Source organism: Anabrus simplex, chromosome 2 (assembly GCF_040414725.1).
Source record: "Anabrus simplex isolate iqAnaSimp1 chromosome 2, ASM4041472v1, whole genome shotgun sequence".
In the NCBI taxonomy this organism is placed as follows: Eukaryota; Metazoa; Arthropoda; class Insecta; order Orthoptera; family Tettigoniidae; genus Anabrus; species Anabrus simplex.
Window position 1 is genome coordinate 188,758,618 of NC_090266.1, and position 25,296 is coordinate 188,783,913.

The 25,296-nt window shown below is 38.8% G+C and overlaps 1 protein-coding gene across 3 annotated transcripts in view; it reads right to left on the bottom strand.

Moving 5' to 3' along the window:
- LOC136863995 (uncharacterized) overlaps positions 1 to 25,296 on the bottom strand; it is a 566,004-nt gene that overhangs the window by 116,182 nt on the left and 424,526 nt on the right. For all 3 annotated transcript variants that reach the window (XM_067140486.2, XM_067140483.2, XM_067140484.2), the window contains exons 3-6: positions 14,311 to 14,374; positions 14,129 to 14,224; positions 8,575 to 8,675; positions 8,344 to 8,475 (exon numbers count right to left, since the gene is read on the bottom strand). In XM_067140486.2, the coding sequence (XP_066996587.2) occupies positions 8,344 to 8,475; positions 8,575 to 8,675; positions 14,129 to 14,224; positions 14,311 to 14,374 (393 nt within the window). The remainder of the gene's footprint in view (positions 1 to 8,343; positions 8,476 to 8,574; positions 8,676 to 14,128; positions 14,225 to 14,310; positions 14,375 to 25,296) is intronic.

Below are 25,296 nucleotides of genomic sequence, written 5' to 3' on the forward strand. Positions count from 1 at the left end.
AGACTAAAACCAGGCTGAAAATCCTCCTGTTCACTCCAAGCTTGCTGACCCATTTGAACAGGCTCTCTCCATGCATAAAAACATAGGCCTCATTCTAGTCTACAAAGAGCACATCCAGGTCTTCACTGTATTCCCATATTTTTAGTCTCTTGAGGAGCTAGTTGGACAGGATCTTACAACAAATGTTAACCTGAGTGACACCTCAGTACTTTTCACAGTTCATTTTATCACTCTTCATATGGACTGGGCAAATCAGGACAGTTTTTCATTATTTTGGGATCTCCTCAGTGTTCCAGATCAATTTGACCAATCATTGCAGTCTCTCACTGAACCTGTCACCTCTCTCCTGGATGAACTTTGCTGGAATTCCATCCTCTCCTGAGCTCTTGGTCTTCTTGAGCCTCTTTACTTGTTTCTTGACCTCTTCCAGGGTGGGTACTCAGGATCTGCTATTGCTAGTAACTAAAACTCTAACAGGTCATGGGGCTTCATCACAATTAAGGAGGTTATAGAGGTATGCCTTCCACCTCTCAGCAATGTCATAATCATTGTTTAAGATCTGCCCACTCATGTCCTTGACTAATTTATGTCTGTCTGGTGCCCCTTCTTGAAAGAACTGACATTTACCTAGCCCTGTTTTCCAAGAAGTCTTCCTTCCTCTGATTCCAAAATGATAATTTTAACAAAATTCCTCTTAACTCTCCTGCAAAATTTTTGGGTCATCCTGCGGACTTCATCACACTGTGTCTTACCCTCCACTACATATGTTCCCTGTAGTCATCTCTACTTGGATTCTGCCCTATGATCATTTATTTCTGCACACTCCCCTATGAAAAAGAGTTTTTTTTGCCTACAATTCGTATCTTGATCATCTCATCAGCTATATTTGTCACAGTGTCCCAGACCATTGTTCAGTTCTGCCCTGGGTTGTTCTCCATATGAACTGTCTCAAGCACATGAAAGCAGTTACTCAGTTGCAGTTAGAAGACAACCTTCTTGTCTTTGTGTTCGAGTTTCTCAACCTGTTAATGTACTAGTTTCTGGCTGTGGTTTGATAATGCACTTCATAAGGAAATAATCACTTCCACACTCTGCCCCTCGTGCTGTTTTCACATCTGTTACCCAGCTCTCCATTCTGGTCTTAATGGTGATATGTCTTGTTTAGATGTCTTATATGTATGAAGAAACATAACTCACAAACTGACTACCTCTGGCCCCTTTCCTTGCATATGTAAATGTAAAAGATTGATTGGAGGAACAGTGTTTACACAATGTTTATGGATAAATAGTGCCTAATATGATTAGCTGACCACCATATTGCTTTTCTGTGAATGTCTTTATGCTGGAAGTTGGTAGTACCGATGAACATGCCCTCAGACATGGTCATTGTCATTGCCTGACTTGTGTAAATTATGTCTTCTTTCTGTTGACTGGAACACATGCTCCCCCTTGCCATTCAAGTCACAACGAGGACCCAGCAGTGTCGATTTGGAATGGCGTCTATCACAGCCTATACCTCTAGCCAGTTGCAGCTTATGTTAGGAAATGTTAGCCGACTACGAAAGAGACAGAAATTTGACCAAGCATCATGGAGATAAGGATGCTAAGATCATCAACCGAGATCAGTACACTGGACTATGTTCCCAACAAAGAAAACAATTTGACATTGACCCCATCCAGGAGTAAATGCCCTTAAGTTGACTACAATGGTTTGGACATGCTGCAAGCAGAGGCAAATATATTGTTGGAAAGAGACCCAGCTACACTACACAACATGAAGAGGGTAAATCAATATTATCAATACGGGCAACATATAACTGAAATGGCGATGGTAGAGTCATACAGCGGTTCTGAAACTAGGAGGGATAGTCTGATCACAAACCTTGTGTCTTGTTGCCCTTCCGAGATCATTTTGAAGCTGTTTGGCAAAAGGCAGTATACGAATACAAAGCTAGACTAGTCTTCATTCAAGGCTTCTGCACATCTGCAGCCTTGTCCAACACAAAGTGTGTAGTGACCTGCCCCTCTATACAAACTCCACAACAGATGAACAATGGAATGAGTAGAACATTGGGCGACTTGAAGGAACATCCTGTCCTCATGGATCAATGTAACAAACTGCATTTGAATCATGCTTAGATGTCTTATTTGTATAGTAGAAAATTATTTACAAACTGACTACTTCTATCCCTTTACATTCATGTAAGGACTGATTGCAGAGATGGTGTTTAGGGTGTTTACACTTAAATAATGCCTAGATATGACTGCTGCATTGCAAAGGCACTGTTTATCATTTAAATGATGTCTAAGTGACTAAGGAACTTCTTGCACAATGTGGAACATTTTTCTGACCACAACACATGGGGCAAATGCTGGAGCTATACCTCAATACAGGCCATGATTTCTTCCCTCCACATCCTAGTCCTTTCCCATCCCATCGTCACCATAATAGCTGTCTGTGTCGGTGCGATGTAAAAAAGATAGTGAGCTAACTGGTATCAGGGATAGTTTTCCTGTCCTCTTTAGGTAAATAATTTTCATTTTGTAGATTGAATATACCTACTAGCTCTCCTTAATGTGTGTAGATTGTACTATCTCGTAACATGTTATTCTTTACATCATGGAATGTAATTATTTTATTCTTCTTCGGGTTAACCCTTTCCACTCAAATTATTTGTAAGTCCTGATTTCTCCCAACTCGTATTTATTTCTGTCAGCATTCTTCATGTTTTGAAGCCTGGTATTAAGTACTGGTTGTAACAATATATACAGGAAGGAACTACAAAATTAATGAATGTATGGTATTTACATGACACAAAATAATGTTCCTCACTTTCTTGAGTGTATGGAAGCATTCAAAGCAAATGCCTGGATGGAGCCCTGGTTGCTTCTCACAGGTTTTACAGAAGTGGACTGTTTCTCGCCTCCCTCCAAAAACTTTCCTGTCACTGCAAACCTTGCAATCCTTAGTTTTTCCTTTGGGATGGGGGTACAGCAGGTGCAGCTTGCCAGTCAGTCTCACGTCTTCATATGTTGACGAAGGTCTTCTCCTTTTCCTGTTCTGTGTGTTCTGCACATTTCCTACAAGTTGTCTTACCAAGTTTTTCCTGAACTTCAGATGGGTCATTCCACTGTTACCTTCTTTGAAGAGTAGGAAGGCATTCACTATTGTGATTTCCAGAAGCCAGAAGAACATTTTTCTCCACCACTTCACTGACTTACGTGTGAATGGATATGAGCTAGCATAATGGTCATAAAGATCAACACCCCTCATGTATTGATTTTAAGCACATGTGACAGTAGGTTTCTCTACAATTTCCTCGGCACCTTGATGTCTTATTCTTTGCACAGGCTGAGTGGAATTGTCATAGAAAGTGGACAGCACAGCAATAATCCCCTTGACCTTCCAAACCAAGCATGAAGTGTTATCTGTTCGGAGTGCAATAATGTCATGTTCTTTCATCTCTTTGTTGCGGTTTTTCTCACTTGTAATGGCAGACCTCTCCTATTTACCATTACAGTGCCTGTAATATGGAAATTTAGTTTCAGTAGCTCAGCTGCAAGTTCGTAACTAGTATAGCTGTCCATAAAGACATGAAACCCAGTTTCGTTGGTGGCTTGCAAAAATGTTGTAACCAAATGAATAACTATCCTGCAAGGGAACGGTAAATTGGGCCTAACAAGTGATTGCGTGGTGATTGAACCATAATATGGTTCAATCGCACATACGTATCCAGCACTCGAGTCTGACAGTACATAAATATGGAGTCCCCATTTTATTGGTTTCTGCTTACTGTAACACTTGAACATGACACGACCCTTGAAGCCTACAGTTCTTTCATCAACACTCAGATTCTTTCGTGTTTGAATTCAATCTTCCTCGCAGCAAGACAAATAGTTATATGTAATTTAAAAATTTTAATGACTCAGATTCATCTATCTTTCACATGTTTTGTAAGATTTATCGTTGTATTCGTTTATTTTCACATCAAGATTTTTAAGATTTTTAATGCCCCAGCCTAACGCATCATATTGATATGATATACAGCTCCATATGAACTTTTACACAAACAATTATTTTCAACTATTAATTTTTTGCCTTTTTGCTTCTTGTTATGTTTCTGTGCATTGATTTTGTGTTTTTTGTATCTTGCATTTTTTGAACTATCGGCTGATGATGACCCAGATCTGGAGTCGAAAACGGTACCATTTGTAAACGATATGTGATGTATTCGCATAAATGTTCTTGTATTGAATAGGTGGAACCAAAATATATACTTACTGTCATTTATTGTAATCTCCGTTCAATACGGACCAATATGAAATTCTTTCTCAAAAATAGGTCTTATGGCAACGATAGGATATGAAAGGGCTAGGAGTGGGAAGGAAGCGGCCCCGGCCTTAATTAAGGTACAGCCCGAGCATTTGCCTGGTGTGAAAATGGGAAACCACAGAAAACCATCTTTAGGGCTGCTGACAGTGGGATTCAAACCTACTCTCTCCCGGATGCAATCTCACAGCTGCTCGCCCCTAACCGCACGGCCAACTCATCATAAGGCTAGGACTGGGCAGGAAGTAGCTGTGGCCTTAAGTAAGTCCCAGCATTTGTCTAGTGTGTCAACAAAAAATCACAGGAAACGTCTTCAATACTGCTGATAGTGGGGTTAGAACCAAAGCTACACATACAGTGGTATGTTGTGATAGTACACTTTACTCTCGACCATGGAATTTTATTATATTACCGATGAGTATTCACTGGTTGCAACTGGCAAAGAATAGCATGAAAAATACGTCTATTTCCATTTTTTGAACCAATTAAACAATATCTTGCTAAACACTGGTTGAACACTGTTTATGCAATAGAACATTATGCATAACTTGGATGTTGTTTCGGTAGACAGTGTCTAAGGCTTAAAAATCAATGTTTCTGCAGTTGGTCCAAAACATTCCAGCATTCACTTTGGTTGGGTGTCTCTTAAATGTTCAGAGCAGCTGCAGGACTACAGGCATGTCCTTCCCCTTAAAACCTCAACACACTACAAGCAAAGCAAGAAAGCAATACTGTTTGTTCTGACCAGACACCATCATGGTCTATCAATATCAGCATCATCATTATTCTGTCATAAAAGTATGAGTATGAATGTTGAACGAGTAGCTTCACTTATTATTCTGAGCAGTATATATCCTATCTCTACAAAGATTTCTGTGTTAGTATGAGGTTTGGGACAAAAGTCATTGCACTATTTTTTTCTTGCAGATATGTGAGCGGATCACAAACCGCTATTTTTCGCAGGGAAGCTATGCAGGCATAGTATGTATTCACAACAACAGATGGCTCTGTGATTGTTGGTAGTAGCACAGAAAGCGCTGTGAAATCAGCTATGCGGTGAGCGTCGTGTGAGATGCAAGTAACCCGTGTTGAGCAGCGTGCATACATGAAAATAGCCATTCTCCAGGGGTGAAATGCGAGAGAATGTCACGGTCAATTGGTGGAAGCCCTTGGGAATAATGTCCTCCCATACCGTACAGTAGCTTGGTGGGGAGAAAAATTTCAGCAAGGGCGTATGCCAACTGGTAATCAGCAACGCTCGGAACAACCTGTCAATGTGCGGACCGACGTGGCATGTGTCGTCATCGAACAGCTCACAGAGGAGGACAGACGATGAATGCTACTGGAGTTAGAGAGGATATTACGTTTTGTGATGCCACTTGCCCTCTCTAACTCCAGTAGCACCCATCATCTGTCTATCGTCTGTCTCCCTCCAGGAACTGCTCAATGATGGCACGTGCCACGTTGATCGCACATTGACAGGTCGTTCCAGGCAATGCTGATCACTGGTTGGCACACATCCTTGCTGGAACTTTCCTATCCACCATGCTACTGTGCAGTATGGGAGGACATTATTCCCAAGGGCTTCCATCAATTCACTATGACATTCTCTTGCATTTCTCTCTGGAGAACGGCTATTTTGATGTATGCTCACTTCTCAATGCGGGTACTTCCATCTTGCATGATGCTTGCCACACAGCTGATTTCACAGCGCTCTCCGTGCTACTACCAGTAATCACAGAGCCATCTGTTGTTATGAATACACACTATGCCTGCATCTGTTGTTATGAATACACACTATGCCTGCATAGCTTCCATGCGACAAATAGCGGTTTGTGATCTGCTCACATATCTGCAAGAAAAAGGAATAGTCGCAATGACTCTTGCCCCAAGCCTCGTATATTCAACACCCGATACTTATTAACATATGACAATCAGTATACAGTAGTATTCATAATACAGCCACTCCCATAAATATTCGGCCACTGATAAAATCCGCGAAAAAGTTATGACAATAACGCAACCATGAGCAGAATATGAAAACAAATGTGTCCACGTAATGGAACTACATGTGGTTGCTTATGCTGAAGAGGAATCACAGAGCACTGATGTACAGTATGCTGTAAAAGAAAGGACAACATGCACATGGGTGAAATGACACGCCTCAAATATATTCGGTCACCAGGAAAGGACGGGATTGTCGCTGTGTTTGCTGACAGCGATAGGGCAGATAGCATTGCAAAACGTTCAGTTCAGTAGTGCGGTGCCGAAAGACACGTCGTTCCAAAGCCATTTGCTGCAGTGTTGCGGAAAGGTATCAAATGGGGTGCAAAAGACGAAACAATACCACGTTTGGAAAACACTAGCTCGTGATATTCCATCATGCTCGAGGTAAATCGCATAGAAAGATATTGCAGATGCTTAACATAAACAGAACAACAACAGTTGGAAATATAATAAGATGAATCAAAACTGAAGGCAGAAATATTCAGTTCCCCAGACAGGCAGGCCAAGAAGGCTGACAGAATGAGGGGAGCGGTTTGTGTTTCGGAATGTCAAGAGAAATCTGAAAATTAGTGCCCCGAAACTGGCAGCAGCTATTTTAGAGGAGTGTGGAAAGAAAGTGGGTACTGAAACCGTGTGAAGGGCACTGCGAGGGAATGAGTTCTTTGGGAGAAGAGCTGGGAGGACACCATACATTAGTGTGGTAAATAAAAACAAGCGGCTAGTGTTCGCAAAAACCTACGTAAGCAAACCCAGTGCTTGATGGGAGGATGTGTTATTTGTTGATGAGTCAAAGTTCCAGGACTTCGGGTCCGATGGAAAGCAATTGGTGTGGTGGAAACATAACGAGAAACTGAAAACAAGCAATTTACAACAAACGGTAAAACATGGTGGAGGAAGTGCAATGGTGTGGGGACGTGTTGCATCGAACGGGGTTGGTGCACTGAGTTTCATTGAACGTACTTTGACAAAAGAGAATATGTGGAGTCAAATGAAGGCAGCTCTTGAACTGCAGCCATCAAGTTCCCTCACAGACTTAAAGAGGAGACTGCTACAACAATGGGAGGCATTAAGCCCTCATTATATCAATGAGGTTATCGCCAGTGTGCCGAACCGACAGGGAGAGGTCATAAAACATCAAGGTGGACCTACAAAGTACTGAAGGTGTAACTGGATTGTGAATTATGCGAGTTTATGTTGCTTTTCGTATAGTGGTCGAATATTTTTGAAGTGGTACTTGAATTATTGCTTTTATTTAATGTAGGACAGATGGCATACTAACGAGTGCCAGAAGAATTTGACTTACATCACAATGTTTGTAGAATGTGTTATAATACAATAAAACATGTAGAAAAACATAATAAGTTGTCATTATAGTGTAAGAATAACTACCCAATAAAAGTGTGTCAAAAATCAGAGCGACCGAATATTTATGGGAGTATCTGTATGTAATCATCACGAACTTGGAATGCAAATAAATCAGTGAAAGTTTGAACCTACTAACCCTTTTTTTCATTTCTTTAAAATTTAGTTCCTAAAAATTACATGCTTATATTACTGTACATAAGTGAATAATAATAATAATAGTAACAATAACAATAACAACAACAATAACAACAACAATAATAATAATAATAATAATAATAATAATAATAATAATAATAATAATAATAATAATATTAATTATACTAATTATTATAATTGAGTTACTAACTCAATTATAATTGACTTACTAACTCAATTATTATTATTATTATTATTATTATTATTAATATTATTATTATTATTACTACAGGTATATTTTTTACACTCACAGTATCGGTTTCATGTAAATTGAAAAGTTGATTTCCAAAACTATATAGTCAAGTTCATTAAAACACTCTGAAATAACAGTTTTCAAAACTGAATACCATTATCTGATATCTATCTGGTTTTTGGTAATCACCTCTCAATTCCACTTGTCACAGATAAGTCTATATCACCTACGTCAGCTGCTGGATCAAATTTACCTCATATAGTGCAGCCAGATGATTGGAAGTAGCAATCAAGAAAGGCTGATTTACACCAGGGTGGTCGAGATCATGTGTAACAGCAGCAATTAGTGATGACATTATTTCCAGAGGAGTGAGATGCACCCGGATCTAAAAATTAAACCAAAAATTTTACATGATTAACTGAATATATTCTTGATGTATTCTCACTGTTCTGTTCTTTCATTAACTGAAAGGGAAGGGTAATACCTTCTCCTCTTGCAGGAAGCAGTGCATTGCCTGGGTCACATCCGTAGCATGGATCGAATTGTGGTAAGGGTTTGTACTATGGTAGCCTTCTTCTACTAAGGCTAGAAAGTGTAAACAAATAAGATCAATAACACAAATGGTACAATCAAAATATTTTATATTTTTCTAACATAAAATACACTTCAGTGCTCTCAAAATTTGTTAAAGCATGCTTTTACACATATAAATTCTTGTTTACAATCATAAATGTAACCATTGGCAACAGTTGGAGTTCTACGAAATTCAAAAATCCCAAAATTACAAAAGAAAATATGAAGAGTATTAGCTGTATAATAAAGGACTGAAGTCCTTAAACATGAAATATTTAGACAAAATGCTTTTATTATATCAAATAGTGGGAGTTGAAAAATTCAACATTAGGTGGAGTAAATCATTAACAATAGATTATTCCCTGGGACCAGAGAAAGTGAAACAATTTTAATAAATAACGTCTGAACATAGGTCTGGGCAGCGCAAATTTAATCAGCATACCTAGATTTATCAAAATACATTTACTGGGAAGTTATTTATTATTTAAGTTCACAGCAATTATTTGTCCATCCTTCCTCTAAGGAGAAAAGGGCAAGCTTTTATATTTTATGAGCATTTCATATCTTTAAGAAGTATGGTCTATAACCCTTCTTCTATAGTTACTAACTCAAGTATTGACATATCAAGTTGAAGGGTATCGAGAGTTCTATGAAATTCAAAATTCACAAAATTACAAAAGAAAATAGGAGTGTATTTAGGTGTAAAATATAAAGGACTGAAGTCAAATATGAAATGTTTAAACAAAATGCTTTTATAAATCAAATAGCAGGAGTTGAAAGACTCAACCACACATCACAGTAAATTCACAAGTGCCGGGCTGAGTAGCTCAGACAGTAGAAGGCTGGCCTAACTCCAAACTGGCTGGTTCAATCCAAGCTCAGTATGGTGGTATTTGAAGGTACTCAAATTCACCGGCCTCATGTCTGTAGATTTACCGGCACATAAAGGAACTCCTACGGGACTAAATTCTGGCACCTCAGTGTCTCCAGAAACCACAAAACTTAGTTAGTGGGACATAAAACTAATAACATTATTATTTAACTCACAAGTGTTACACACAATTAGTGCATCACTTTTTAATACAAACAGGCCAGCCCAGATTGGGATTGAAGACTAGAACATGATTCACTCAGCCTCATGAGCCCAACTGAGGAACTGTCTAATACGAAAGGCAGTGGACCAAGTCAAGAAAGCCAAACAACACAGCTGAGGTTGTCGTCATAATGCTGTTGCTGCTGATGATGATCAAATCTGATTCTCCTCAAATGCTGAAGTTGCTCCAGCATGCAGCAACTACTATGGCCTTGTCATCAACTGCACCAAAATCTTCATGTTAAGTTTCCATAGGACAGCTTGTGCAATGGCACAAATGCTCCAGATCTTGGAAAGCACTGCAGTCACAGGTACCATTTTGTTTCCAGCCCCAAGTTTTTAGGGTGGCCCTGGTGCTTGCTATGACAGTTCCTGCTCTATTAAGCATTCTCCATACCGACCATAATTGTGAGGCATGAGTTGGAGTCCCCTCTGTTGGTTTATTCCAGTCGGATAGGTCCAGTAGTGTTAGTAGGCTTACTGGTTCCTGACAAGGAAGGGTACCCAACTGTTCTCGCGCACATTTTGAATATGTATAGTGTGTTGAATAAACAATATCGAAATATGCATACCATGGAAATTACTGCTGCTATGGACAAGAAACATAGGAGCTACAAGCTGCCAAATATAGTCTATGAGTACACACAAAGACAGGTATCCTCGTGCAGATTAGTCCAAACACGGCTGAATATTGTAAATGGGCAAGCAAATGCATTCGGTAACATTTAAATACTGGAAATAAAATACATTACGCACCCATGGCACCTCAAGTGCAGTAGACATGAAGATCGATAAGTAATGTTAAGGTTGATTCTCGTGTTCTTCTCTGAAAGTATTTTCTTCATTTTTAGTTTCGTATGCAATATGTTTAGAGTTGAATGTGCTGTGTGCCTGGAGGTAAGTAAGAACTTCAGTGTTCCCGTTTCCAGAAGACCTAGTATTACGGCAAAATTGGGTTAAGAGCATTCGTAAGGTAAACTTCGATCCGTATCATAGGACTAATAATGTTGTGTACATTAATCATTTTTGAAATCAAATGTATTGTCAGGGAAGACATTATTTACCCATAGAAGGTGGTGATCTCATTCGAGTGCCGCGCAAACTTCCGAAGTTAAAACTAATGATGCCTATCCTAGCATTTGCCCTATCAGCCAACGTACCTTACTACAAAGAAAATGAAATCATTCCCAGAAAGATCCGGCAAATCATGACCAAGATTTATGATTTAGAGACTAAATTAATCTTAAACGGTGGTGCAAGACCGATGTAATTAATTTTCAACGTTTTACAATGAACATGCGTAAACTAAACCTAACATCATTTCCCGTGAGTGAACGTGAGGATTATGTCTTTTTTATATAAAATACAATTATGCCATCAATTCTGGTGAGTTTTAAGTTGACGAGTGTTTTAGATGGTCATGTGTATCATACAAATATCGCTTGTACCTATTCAACAATACAGGTGGATTCTGGGGGGTTGAAATTTTATTGGAGAAATTTGTTTGCGTGTTTTACATAATGGGCTGTAGTTAATGGTACCGGTAGTGTTACATAGTATTTCATGTAAGGTTAATAATGTTCTTTGTTGACATCTATATATCTTATTTGCTGACCGGAGATTCATATGTGAAATATTTTTATACTCTGTGTCTGTTTCAACCTGACGTTGATACAATTATTTTTTCCCCTGAAATTACATTTAGACTTACAATACGCGATAACGCTACTTTTGGTGTTTAATTATTCATATTTTGAGTTACCGGTAGTGAGTTGCATTTCATGACGTTTGACTTGTGATATTTTCTTTAGGTGACTCGAAATAAACATGCATAACCTTCCCCTCAACCTCTCATATCGCACACCGATGTCCGCCATGTTTCTTCTGGATTACGGTCTGATGTAATTGTAGTTGGTCTTGGTCTAGGGTTGGAGTCGGTCTTGCAGTGGCGAATATAGAATATATTTTGGGGGGGGGGGCAAGATTGATGTAAGGTCAGGTTAAGTATTTTTAAGAGGTCAGACGATTTCAAACACTTTAGAAAGGAAAAAGGAAACATTGATTTGGGCTGATTCATACATACATACATACATACATACATACATACATACATACATACATACATACATACATACAGTACACCAATGGTTACAAAACGAAGTCCATGTTTTGGTACACTTGCAAACTTATCAAGAACTTCTTCGTCACTAACTATAATGTCTCTGTGGATAGCGAATAAAGCAAGCCCGTTAAGCCTACTTTCAGATGTGCTCTTCCTTAAGTAAGTCTTCAGTCTCCTTAGGCTAGAGAAAGTTCTTTCTACGGTTGCGATAGAAACAGGAAGAACTACGAGTAATTTGAGAAGGGTATAAATGTTGGGGAAGAAAGTCTTGTCACATTTTTCTAGAGAACTTACAGCCATTTTGGGAAGATTTGAAGGATTTTCCTGACTCCACTTTTCTTTCCACAACATAAACTCACTGTGCACAATCTCTTTATGTGACAGACTTTCTTCGTAGAAACTAAAAGCAGCCTCCAGTGAACCGAAATCTGTTACGTTACACAATTGTGGAAGGATGTTTTGTAAGGATACAACTATTTTCTTGTGAGATTCAAAGCGTTCTTTTAGTGAGTTACAAAAATCGTCCAGGTATGGCACATAAACAGCTACTCGATAGTATTCTTCTTCTGTGGTGTAAGGGACGTTGCTACGTGCTGTTTGAAGGCAGCAAATTCTTGGAATCTATTCTTTAATGTCAAGTTTGGCAGCGAATGACTTTGCTTGATTATACAAGGCTTTAAATGAGTCATCAGCATTTGCCCTCTCCTTCGATAGAAGACACTCATGACGTTAGTCAAGGCCTGTTGAAGATCTATATTGTTGTTTTGAAACTGCTAAGATAAGTTATGCATGGTTGATAGCATCCAGCTCAAAACAAAAAGATTAATAAGAAATGCAAATTGACTAATAGCACTACTTAGAGTGTGAGCCTTAGATGCTGAATCACTTAATTCCTCTTCTATATTGCAAAGGGAGAGAAAGGCTCCGAAAAGTCTTTAAATAAAATTACTGAGTCGTGCCTTTCTACCCATCGGGTTTCGCACATTGAAATAAGTTTCTGTTTCTTTTGTTCTGAACAACATTCAGAAATCATTGATTTCAATATTTCGGTTCTTTTGGCTGATATATAAAAGAATCCACAGACTTCTTTTATGACACCCATACAGATTCTTATAGAGGGTACTTTTTTCGCATCTGACAAACATAAATTTAGAGTGTGTGAAGAACAATGTGTACACAGGGCCAACGGTAGTTTTTCTCTGATGGAAGCTTGTACTCCTCCGAATTGCCCGCTCATCGTAGCAGCACCATCGTACCCTTGGTCTCTCATTTTGTTTAGGTCAAGCCCTAATGTTGACAAGGTCTCCAGTATTGTGTTGGCCAAACCTGCTCCAGTGACGTCATAAACGGGGACGAATGTCAAAAAATCTTCTCTGATTTTGAAAGTTTGTTCCTCTACATAACATACACGGAGAGAAAACTGTTTGATTTGACTGATGTCAGTGGTTTCATCTCCTAAAATCGAATAAAAACAGACTTTCTGACATTTTCTACAATTTTTGATTGCATTAAGTGACCGAATGTGTTAATAAGTTCGTTTTGAACGAAAGAACTTGTGTACATCGTCTTCCCACCACTGGTCGTTAATTGGTCTTTAAGAATATTATCTCCACTGTTGGCTCGGTATCTCAACAACGATCAAAAATTCCCATCATTTTGGTCCGGTTCTTCAAGGCTTATACATTTTTTCGGGGGGGGCCAGGCCCCCTGGGCCCCCCCTTATATACCCCCCTGCGGTCTTGGTATATAAGACAAGTATGAAGAACAATACGGAGTAAATATGCAGTTTTGTTTCCTCCTTGGAAGTCTATCAAAGAGTTAAAATACCATGAGTGTGTATTCCTTGATATTATGAGGGTAACAAAAAATTATCTCTGCTGTTTCAAGTGAATATAAAAACTAGTAAAATTTAAGTGATTTACAATAATTGTTTAGTTCATTTCGCGTAGAAGGAACGTTTCCCACAACATGTGGGTCATCGATGTCATAATGGGTTCAATGCAATTTCGTGCAGGTGCCTCCACAGATAGCCAATTGAATGTCAAATTAGTGAATAAGTTTCTCTCGCAAGTGAATTGTTCTAATGAAAATGGTAAATGTACCCATTTAGGGACTGGGAGAACCAGATTCGAGTCCCAAGGATAGTAAGATGTTCAATTATTACACATTAGATACCGTAATACATAAGTGAATCCTTTAAAGAGGGCTTAAAAGGTGTTTATACTACAATAATATTATAGCAATACTTACTAAATAGTTTCCAGACTCTAACAACGTCCAGACTGAAATGGTCCATAAGTCCGTACCAGTGAAACAAGTGAACACATAAAACTGGCAGTGATCGCCCTGAAATAAAATATTCATACATTCCGGTGAGGTAAACATACTCGGTAAAGAACCAAATAATTATGAAGATATCAACATGTACTAACCTCCAGTAGCTGTGTCCAATGTGAAGGCATTAAATGGCCATTGCCAAACTCGATCCAATACGCACTGAAAACAACAAAATACCATTTAGAGAATGAAATAGTTTCAGTGTCTTTATAACCATCACACTATTTTTTTGAATGCATCTCAAGATGTAGTTGTAAATATCCCTATAATCCAATTCCAAGCATATTTCAAACTATAAACTCATGTTCTTAGTGTTTAAGAGAAGAGAGACAGCCTAAAGGCTTAATTACTTTTAAGAAATCAATGATGATGATGATGCTTGCTGTTAAAAGAGGTCTAATATCTAGGTCATCGGCCCCTAATGGTACGAGGTGGCACTAAATGATATGGTAATTAAAAGTTTAAAATGTATCTATTGACGAGAATTTAAAACTGAATATAATGAAAATTAAGTATGAATTTAAAATAATCAGTGCTTCTAATTCACAATGCCTTATTTTCTGATAAAATGATAGAAAATATAGATTACGGTGGAATAAAGCATGGCCTTGAAGTGTACTCATATATACGGTATCATTTAAATTATAAGTTAAAAATAAGACATTAAAATACATAAACACAAAGTAAAAGAGTCAATAGAATAAAACGTAGTAAACAATCAAATACAAAATTAATAGAAAATACAACTTTTATACACGATAAAACAGGTCACTATCGCTTATAAAACGGATTACGAGGTCTGCTGACTGCTTAAGAAATCAAAATAACCTGTCAGTTTGTTTTGGGAAGAAAGAACATCAAAAATACTCCTGTTTATGACAGATAACTCCTTCATGATTTTAATAATATGCTTATTTATCATCAACAGAGTCGATACTATGCCAATTACAGATGATATAATAATGACGAATTAAGTCAAACTTACCAAAGGACGTTCGGTATCAGTTACACAATTTTGAAATGTAGGCCCTAAATCTTAGCTTGTATTACTTGTAGAAAAGACGAGGCTGGAAAACCACCAACACTCCCCTAGAAATACATTTACTTTCATAGGAAAATATAAATTGCACAACGTCTTCCATACCACTCACATCAACAGGCAATGCCATAGGCTGAAATATGTATAATAATGTGTCACTCCCAGAATTCAACACCCATTCAATACATTGCGGTCCATGAAAAGTTTCACTGCGATTAATTTCACTTACACCAGGCCAAATACTTTTTCTTCATAAAAGCAACCGCAACGGGAACAATTCCCATTTGACACAGGAATGCTGTTTTTCTTTATTTATTTCGTATTTTACGCAGGATTAGACGTTGTAGTCTTGGGATAATTGATTTCAAGTGAGTCATTTATATTTATCATGTAGTTCTATTGGCATCGTTCAATTTATTTGATGTTATGGTCTGTCGTTTTCAAGGTACAAAGTGATTTTAAGTACTTAAAGAAGGCTCCTTTTAAGACTGTTAAATGTGAAGGACGAATAATAATAGGGTAAGAAGTAATGTATGCCAGAAAACAAAAGTGAGAAGAAATTAAATTTAACCAATTATGTCAGGAATCATTAAATCATTTTGATATATTTACGTATTAATTGTTTCGGCTTTAAATTCCTTCACTATTTAAGATTCTGTACAGCATCATATTGAAATGATTAATTGATTACTTATATGCACGCCAGTACCTGAATTCAAATGAATTATTAATTAATAGTCATGACTGGTTATGAGATCTAAGTTTATCGTCGTAACTAAGAAATAATAGCAAACAGTCCCGTAACATGAAATATGAGTGTAATTGGAAATGTGAAATAATTATCCATCCTATATTGATGTTCTCGTTTTTTGTTTTGGGTTTTAAGTTGAATAAATGGAATGCATTTTCTGGATAATTGGAAGGAGTTGTAATTTAACAGGTCAGGCTTTAACATAATCATTTAATCACGCTTCTTTCAAATTATGTACCAGCGACTTCGAGAAGACTTCAACTTTTATAATCCTTGTTTTACCTCAACCCCTGGAGATGTCTCATATTATAAGACTTAGCAATGCTGCGGGTAATTATGTTGAACCCAACCTAGGAAGAATTTTGTTCGCCCAGCGATGGATCCCAATTCGGGTACAATGCCGTCACCCTAACTGGAACTGTATGCATAGCTTTGTTTCCTGTTGTTGTTGTTAGTTGGATGCAAGCACATGGGTTTTTTAAAGCGAGTTTTGGTTTTCATTTTACTGCATATATTTCATCCAAAATGTTAATAGAAGCAATATATCTGCAATGAACGATAAATGGAGATAAATGCCCTAAATGCAGATGAATAATATTATTTTAATAATATTATTTGTTTTACGTCCCATTAACTACTTTTACGGTTTTCAGAGACGCCGAGGTGCTGGAATTTTGTCCCGCAGGAGTTCTTTTACGTGCCTACAAATCCACCGACACGAGACTGACCTATATGAGCACCTTCAAATACCACCGGACTGAGCCAGGATCGAACCTGCCAAGTTGGGGTCAGAAGGCCAGCGCCTTAACCGTCTGAGTCACTCAGCCCGGTGAAATGCAGATCGGTGGTGACTGACTGTGACTGAATGAATTCGTTTAAACGTATATAAATCATTAATGCATGTACGAAATAAGGTTATGTTAATGATAAGAGTGGTACAGAAGAAGTACGTATATAGAATAAACAAGATTTTATGTTAACTTTACCATATTCTATTTGATTACCTGAATTAAATATTTGTTCAAGTTTAAAACTGACTTATAAGTTTAAAAATGCTTCGAAATTAAATCAGTTCCACTATTATTTTGTAGGCAAATGACAAGAAATAGAAAGAAAAAGGCTCCCGGCATGTGCCAGCATGGAACAAATTCTCATTACACTCCTGAGAAGTTGGAAGACCGGGCGAGTTGGCCGTGCGGTTAGGAGCGCGCAGCTGTGAGTTTGTATCCGGGAGATAGTGGGTTCGAATCCCACCGTCGGCAGCCCTGAAGATGGTTTTCCATGGTATCCCATTTTCACACCAGGCAAATGCTAGGGCTGTACCTTAAGGCCACGACCGCTTCCTTCCCATTCCTAGGTCTTTCCTATCCCATCGTCGCCATAAGACCTATCTGTGTCGGTGCGACGTAAAGCAAAATAGAACAAAAAATAGAAGTTGGAAGAAGTAGAGAATCAGGAATAAGACAAGCTACAAGGATTATGGCACTGCATAATACTTTAAGAAATAAATGGAATAACGTGAAGAGCAAAGGCACAGGACGTCCAACAGTATTCACACAGGATGAAGAAATTTGGCTTACGGAACATGTGGTAGCTATCGGTGACATTGGACTGTCCATTACTTTGTATGACTTAATGTGCATTACTAACAACTATCTAAAATCGCAAAAATGAACTGTTCCACATTTCAAAGACAATATGCCTGGGTGGGACTAGTGAGAGTTTTCTGATTAGGCACCCTGATCTAAAAGCTATATTCAGCTAGAATATTTCAAGAAAACAGGTGCAAGTAGAAAATGAATTTAAAGATGTACGAACTGGAAATAGATTTTAAATTTGACGAAACAGGTTTCAATCACATCCCCAAAAAAGTAAAAACATTCATTTCATCGTCAGTCTAGGTATTCTGAAATAATTCATAACTCCAAAAATCTTGCCATACTGTTATATTTCGCGCCAGTGTTTCTGGACCTCCTTTTGGTCTTCAAAGGAAGAGTCTCTCCTGCATGCCCCTACAACGTGTTGATATCGATATTGAGAATGTATTAAACTTGCACGATTCTTTACTTGAATATCTTCTAGAGAATCGTTCTATGCATGGCATACGAAAAACCTGGCATGAAAAGGAGAAAGATAAATATGTACAAAACAGCCACACAAAAAATGTCAAGGAAAAAGTAACGAAAGAGTCGAGTTTGATACTACGTTTTTACCGAGCTCGATAGCTGCAGTCGCTTAAGTGCGGCCAGTATCCAGTATTCGGGAGATAGTAGGTTCGAACCCCACTGCCGGCAGCCCTGAAAATGGTTTTCCGTGGTTTCCCATTTTCACACCAGGCAAATGCTGGGGCTGTACCTTAATTAAGGCCACGGCCGCTTCCTTCCCACTCCTAGCCCTTTCCTGTCCCATCGTCGCCGTAAGACCTATCTGTGTCGGTGCGACGTAAAACAACTAGCAAAAAAAAAAAAAAAAAAAGATACTACGTTTGAAGGAAAGGACGATTTTCGGGTGAATACATTTCTGGTTATTACAGATCGATATCTGAATTGGAGAAGAAAAATCGCTGGAAGAGTTCTATAGCAAATTTGAGTTCTTAAGTACTTTGCCTGAAGGAGACAACACTAAACTATTAAAATGTACTACAAAACTGCAAGAGCGTTAGAAAGACGACTTGGAAGATTTTTAACTGATTAGGTTATTCAATTTAAAGCATATATTAAGAACAACGAAATAAGCATTTCCTCCTGAAGTACATCGTATAGTGTGTTGCTTGAAAACCACATTCAATAATTGTTTCCTAACTTAAGAGATAGCATTACGAATATTTTTGTCAACCGCTTCAACCAATTGTTCAGCCGAGCGATCTTTCTCACTCTTCAAATGGCTTAAGACTTATTTTCGATCACCCCTGTCGTAAGACTAAGTCAACAGTCTTGCCGGTCTCTTCATGAATTCTGATATAACACAGCATCTGGACTACGAAGATGGAATCGACGAATTTGCAACAAAAAAAAAGCACACAGTAAACCACTCGTTGCCAGACATGAATTTGGTGAGTTCAATCTGCATGTAATTATTATTATGAATATTAATAATAATTCATTATGCCTAACTAAGGAGCGCATCTGATTTTTTTTAAGTACATTGCTGCTTCTTTTCTTCCCGAAATCTCTTCATTCGTTCAGTGAGTGAGTGTCTTTACGAGTTCTTCTGTCCATCCTGTATAGTTTCTTTTAAGTTTCTTTGCAAATGTATGCGTACCAATTTCTCCTACGCTTCGTTTACTTCCACCAACCAATTGTTGTGGTTTTGCAAGGAAAGCACTACATTTGGAAGTTTCTTTGTCAGCCTGTTGTTATCCATTCTATGTAGGTGTCCGTAGAATGTTAACCGCCTTTTTCTAATTGTATCTATGATTTCTTTCTATGACTTCATACATCTTCAGTGGTTTCTTTTTCATCAGAATGCCATTTTTGTATTTTGGTTCTAGAATTTTTCTGAGTATTTTCCTCTTTTGTTTATCGATGCTTTATTTATTTGTGACATGCCGCCAGTCACCAGTGTTTCGGAAGCATTAAGAGCCCCCGGTTTTATGACTGCTGTAGTGTCAGAATTTTGCAATTTTTGATACAGACTTTTGTAACGTATCCGTTCCAGGTGATTTTGTAAGCAATTTGCAGGTTAGAGGTTATTTCTTGATGATGTGTGTTGTTTGAAGGGGCCTAACAGCTAGGTAACCGCCCCTAATGGTACGAGGTGCAACAAAATAAAACGACAATTACAACTGCAAAATATATCCAATGACTACACGGTCTTTCATATAAACTAACACCGTCCAAAAGGCATTTTTACTCTCCGATCCGCAAACTACAATATGGTAGGCGCGCGCATAGTTCTTGACCTTGCAAGGAGTCTGGACTTGTTCAACATGGCAAGCATCAGTCGCCAGTCTGAATCTCAGCTGATAACATGGTGAGACATTTATCATTGCAACGCCGTGTTTTCGTATGTAAAAGTTCTGGTTTCTTCTTAATGGTCGTGTGAACATGCATAACTCTCTCTCTATTGGGGTGCAGAAAATCCTAACGGTGTTTATGAAGTCCCTCATGACAGGAAGATTGGTGTTTGGTGTGCTGTTGGCGCAAGACGAATAACTGGACTTTTTTTTTTTGAGACGACCGTAAATGCAGAAAGGTACCAAGATGATATTTTGACACCGTTCTTCCATCAGTTAACGGGAAAAAAATCGCGTGGGTGGTTTCAACAAGATTTAGCCCCTGCTCATACAGCAGAAGTTTCCTTTCTTACAATCTCATGAGTGCTTGCAGACAGAGTGATCAGTGCTGGTCTATTTCCCCTTCCTTCTCCAGATCTAACTGTGTGATTTTTACTTGTGGGGTAAACTGAAAGAAAAAGTATATCGAACAAATTTTCACACATTGGAGGAACTGAAAGAAAACATTAGGAATGGAATCAGGAATATTACAGTGACAGAACTCACACGCGTCAGCCAGAATGTAGTTACCAGATACAATTAACAGCAATTTTCATTCTGTTAAGGTGTTGTAAAAAAATTCGTACAACTAAGTAGTAGTGTAGTGTAGTAGTAGCCTATATTAATTACCTTATTGTCGTGTGATCTTTGTAAACTATCCTAGACAATATTTCTTTACTTTCATTTTTATTTTGCACAGAATAAGTTATTCTATTTTTCCTTTTCTTTTCATTTTTCAGTAAAATGGCTAAGGAGTGCAAGTGTAGGAACTGTGGGTGTGTCCAGCCATTAAGGAGTATCAGGGACGAGTTGGAGAGTTTGAGGGAGATAATTAGGATTCTTTCAGAGGACAAGAAGGAAAGTAGCCCTCCCTCAATAAAGTTACAGTATACAGTAGGCGTAAAAGAGTTATGGGAAGGAAAGGGGGAACTGTAGAAGACAGGTGGTCTAATGTTTTAAGGGGAAGGAGACTGCAGGCTAAGGGCTCTATTCAGGATCAGAATTCCAGGGTCTGAGAAATCGGTACGAATCACTGCAGGTGGAACAACCGAGGTAAGATGAGGAACAGGGAACTGTTGCTGAGAAGTGTGGAAGTAGAAGGAAGGGAAAAGGTAGGAAAGGGAAATTTGGAGTAGTGGATAGGAAAAGACAGGTGGAACAGGGTCATGTAAGGGAGAAAAGGGAGGAGGAAGTAGCTTTTGCAGCTGTCAGGAAAGATAGGGCTGACCAGGAAGGGAGGGGAACAAATGAGGTGGGTAAGGTTGAGGCTCTGGTCATGGGGGATTCCACTGTTAGACATGTGGAGAAAGTGTGTGGAGGGAAGGGAACCAGGGTAGAGTGACATCCAGGAATTAGGTTAAGGCAGATGGTGAGGAAAGTAGAAGAAAAGGAGGAGGGAAAGGAGAAGGTGGTAGTGTTTCACGTTGGTACTAACAATGTAAGACAAGCAGGTATAAGTTTCAAAGTTGGGGATGTGTGGGATCTGGTAAACGCAGGAAGCAGAGATTGTTATCAGTGGAATACTGTGTAGGAGGGATACTGACTGGAAGGTGACTGGGGATTTAAATGAGACTATGGGCTGGGTACGTGGGAAACTGGGAGTGAGATTTCTACATCGTAATGAGTGGGTAGGAGATACAGATATGCGCTGAGATGGCCTTCACTTAAACCGCAGTGGTACATATGAGCTAGGAAATTTGTTCAGAAAGGTTATAGGGAGGTACATTCAAGGAATCGGAGTGGCCTAGGGAGCGGTGGAAAGGGTACAGGGAACTGAAAGTCAAGTAGGGATGACATAAAAAGATTAGTGCTCCACTGTAGAAGTATTGTAAAGAAAGGAATAGAATGAAGTGATTTAATACATATATAGCCTACTTACCAGATATTGTAATAGGAGTTGAATCATGGCTGAGAAATGATATAATGGATGCAGAAATATTCTCACGGAACTGGAGTGTGTATCATAGAGATAAGATAGTAGTGGTAGGACGGGGAGTGTTCATTCTGGTGAAAGAAGAATTTGTAAGCTACGAAAAAGTAAAAGATGACAAACATGAAATTCTAAGTGTGAGGCTCATCTCTAAAGATAATAGGCAACTTGACGTCTCTGGAGTGTACAGACCGGGTAAGGGTAGCGCTGACGCTGATTCAGAATTATTTGATAAGATAATCAGATATGTGGGAAACGATATGGAAAGGAACGTGATAGTAGCGGGTGCCCTCAATTTATCAAATGTCAATTGGGAAGGCAATGCGAACGACAGGAAGCACGACCAACAAATGGCAAATAAGTTAATATGGGAAGGGCAGCTGAATCAGAAAGTGCTGGAAACAACTTGGGGGAGAATATTCTGGATGTGGTGCTGGTAAAACCAGATGAGCTCTATAGAGAAACCGAAATAATAGATGGTATTAGTGATCATGAAGCTGTTTTTGTCGTAGTTAAAATAAATGTGAAAGAAAGGAAGATATTAGGCAGTACCATATGGCTGATAAAACAGGCATGAGGGAGTTTTTAAAATAACTATGATTGGTGGAAAACGGTGAAAAAAAATGTAAACATACTCTGGGACAGGTTTAAAGCAATTGTTGACTAAAGCGAAAATAGGTTTGTACCTTTAAAGGTGGTAAGGAATGGTAAAAATCCATTATATTTTAACAGAAAAGTAAAGAGACTAAAAAGGAGGTACAGGTTGGAAAGAAACAGAGTTAGAAATGGCTGTGGAAGTAAGGAGAAATTGTAGGAACTTACTAGGAAATTGAATCTAGCAAAGAAGTCAATTAAGGACAACATCATGGCAAGCATAATGGGCGGTCATACAAATGTTAGTGAAAACTGGAAGAGTATATATAGGCACTTTAAGGCAGAAAGAGGTTCCAAGAAGGACATTCCAGGAATCATTAATGGACAAGGGGAGTGTGTATGCAAGGATCTCAAAAGGCAGAAGTATTCAGTCAGCAGTATGTAAAGATTGTTGGTTACAAGGATGAAATTAAGTGACGTATGGCTTTTAGTGCCGGGAGGTCCGAGGACATGTTCGGCTCGCCAGGTGCAGGTCTTTCGAGTTGACAGCCATAGGCGACCTGCGCGTCGTGATGAAGATGAAATGATGATGAGGACGACACATACACCCAGTCCCCATGCCAGCAAAATTAAGCCGGGAATCGAACCCGGGACCTCTGTGACCAAAGGCCAGCACGATAACCTTTTAGCCATGGAGCCGGACGTTGCAAAGTTAATGTCCAGATAGAGGAGGTGACTAATAAAGACGTATTGAATTTTACCTATGATAACAATGACATTTACAGTAAGATATAAAAGTTGAAAACTAGAAGAGCGGTTGGAATTAATAATAATGCTATTTGCTTTACGTCCCACGAACTACTTTTTAAGGTTTTCGGAGACGCCGAGGTGCCGGAATTTAGTCCCGCATGAGTTCTTTTACGTGCCAGTAAATCTACCAACACGGGGCTGTCGTATTTGAGCACCTTCAAATACCACCGGACTGAGCCAGGATCGAACCTGCCAAGTTGGGGTTAGAAGGCCAGCGCCTTAGCCGTCTGAGCCACTCAGCCCGGCACGCGGTTGGAATTGATAAGATTTCTGGGGATATACTAAAGAAAATAGGCTGAGACATAGTACCATACTGAAGTACTTATCTGATTATTATTTGCATGAAGAAGCTATACTAAATGAATGGAGAGTTGCTATAGTAGCCCCTGTGTACAAAGGAAAGGGTGATAGACATAAAGCTGAAAATTGCAGGCCAGTAAGTTTGACATGCATTGCATTTATGCTTTGGGAAAGCATTCTTTCTGATTGTATGAGACATATTTGCGAAATTAATAACTGGTTTAACAGACGGCTGTTTGGGTTTAGGAAAGGTTATTCCGCTGAAAATCAACTTGTAGAATTCTAGCAAGGTATAGCAGATAACCTGGATTCAGGAGGTCAAATGGACTGTATCGCGACTGACCTATCTAAGGCATTTGATAGGGTAGATCATGGGAGACTACTGGAAAAAATTAGTGCAACTGGACTAGAAAAAACAGTGACTGAATGGGTGGGTATATTTCTAGAAAATAGAACTCAGAGAACTAGAGTAGGCGAAGCTTTATCTGACCCTGTAATAATTAAGAAGGGAATTCCTCAAGGCAGTATTATTTGACCTTTATATTTTCTTATATGTATCAATGATATGCGTAGAGAAATGGAATCAGAGATAAGGACTTTTGCAGATGATGTTAGTCTGTACAGAGTAATAAATAAGTTAAAGGATTGTGGGCAACTGCAAAATGACCTCGATAACGTTGTGGCAATGGTATGATGATAAACGGGGTTAAAAGTCTGGTTGCGAGTTTCACAAATAGGAAAAGTCCTCTCACTTTTAATTACTGCGTTGATGGGGTGAAAGTTCCTTTTGGGGATCATTGTAAGTATGTAGGTGTTAATATAAGGAAAGATCTTCATCGGGTTAATCACATAAATATGATTGTAAATAAAGGGTACAGATCTCTGCACATGGTTATGAGGGTATTTACGGATTGTACTACGAGTATAAAGGAAAGGGCATGTACGTCTCTGGTAAGAGTATGGTTCCAGCGTATGGGACCCTCACTAGGATTACTTTATTCAAGAACTGGAGAAAATCCAAAGAAAAGCAGCTCGATTTGTTCTGGGCGATTTCCGACAAAAGCGTAGCGTTACAAATATGTTGCAAAGTTTGGTCTGGGAAGAACTGGGAGAAAGAAGACGAGCTGCTCGGCTAAGTGGTATGTTCCGCACTGTCAGTGTAGAGACGGCGTGGAATGACATCAGTAGACGAATAAGTTTGAGTGGTGTCTTTAAAAGTAGGAAATATCACAATGTGAAGTTAAAGCTGGAATTAAAGAGGACAAATTGGGGCAAATATTCGTGTATAAGAAGGGGAGTTAGGGACTGGAATAACTTATCAAGGGAGAAGTTCAATAAATTTCCAATTTCTTTACAAACATTTAAGAAAAGGCTTGCAAATCAAAAGATAGGGAATCTGCCACCTGGGCGACTGCCCTAAATGCAGATCAGTAGTGATTGCTTGATAGTGATTGAATGCCCTTATAACCCAGGAAAGGCGACACTTCAAACATCTTTTATAAAGTGAGATTTCATATAAGATATATGCAGGACGGGCGCGCGCGACGTTAAGTTCGGCTGAGGCAGCTGGCGTAGCGCAGATTACAAACACCGTGTGTTCGGTGTTAGTTTGTATGAGATATCCTGTAGAATATAAAACTGATGATAATGAAAAATGAGCATG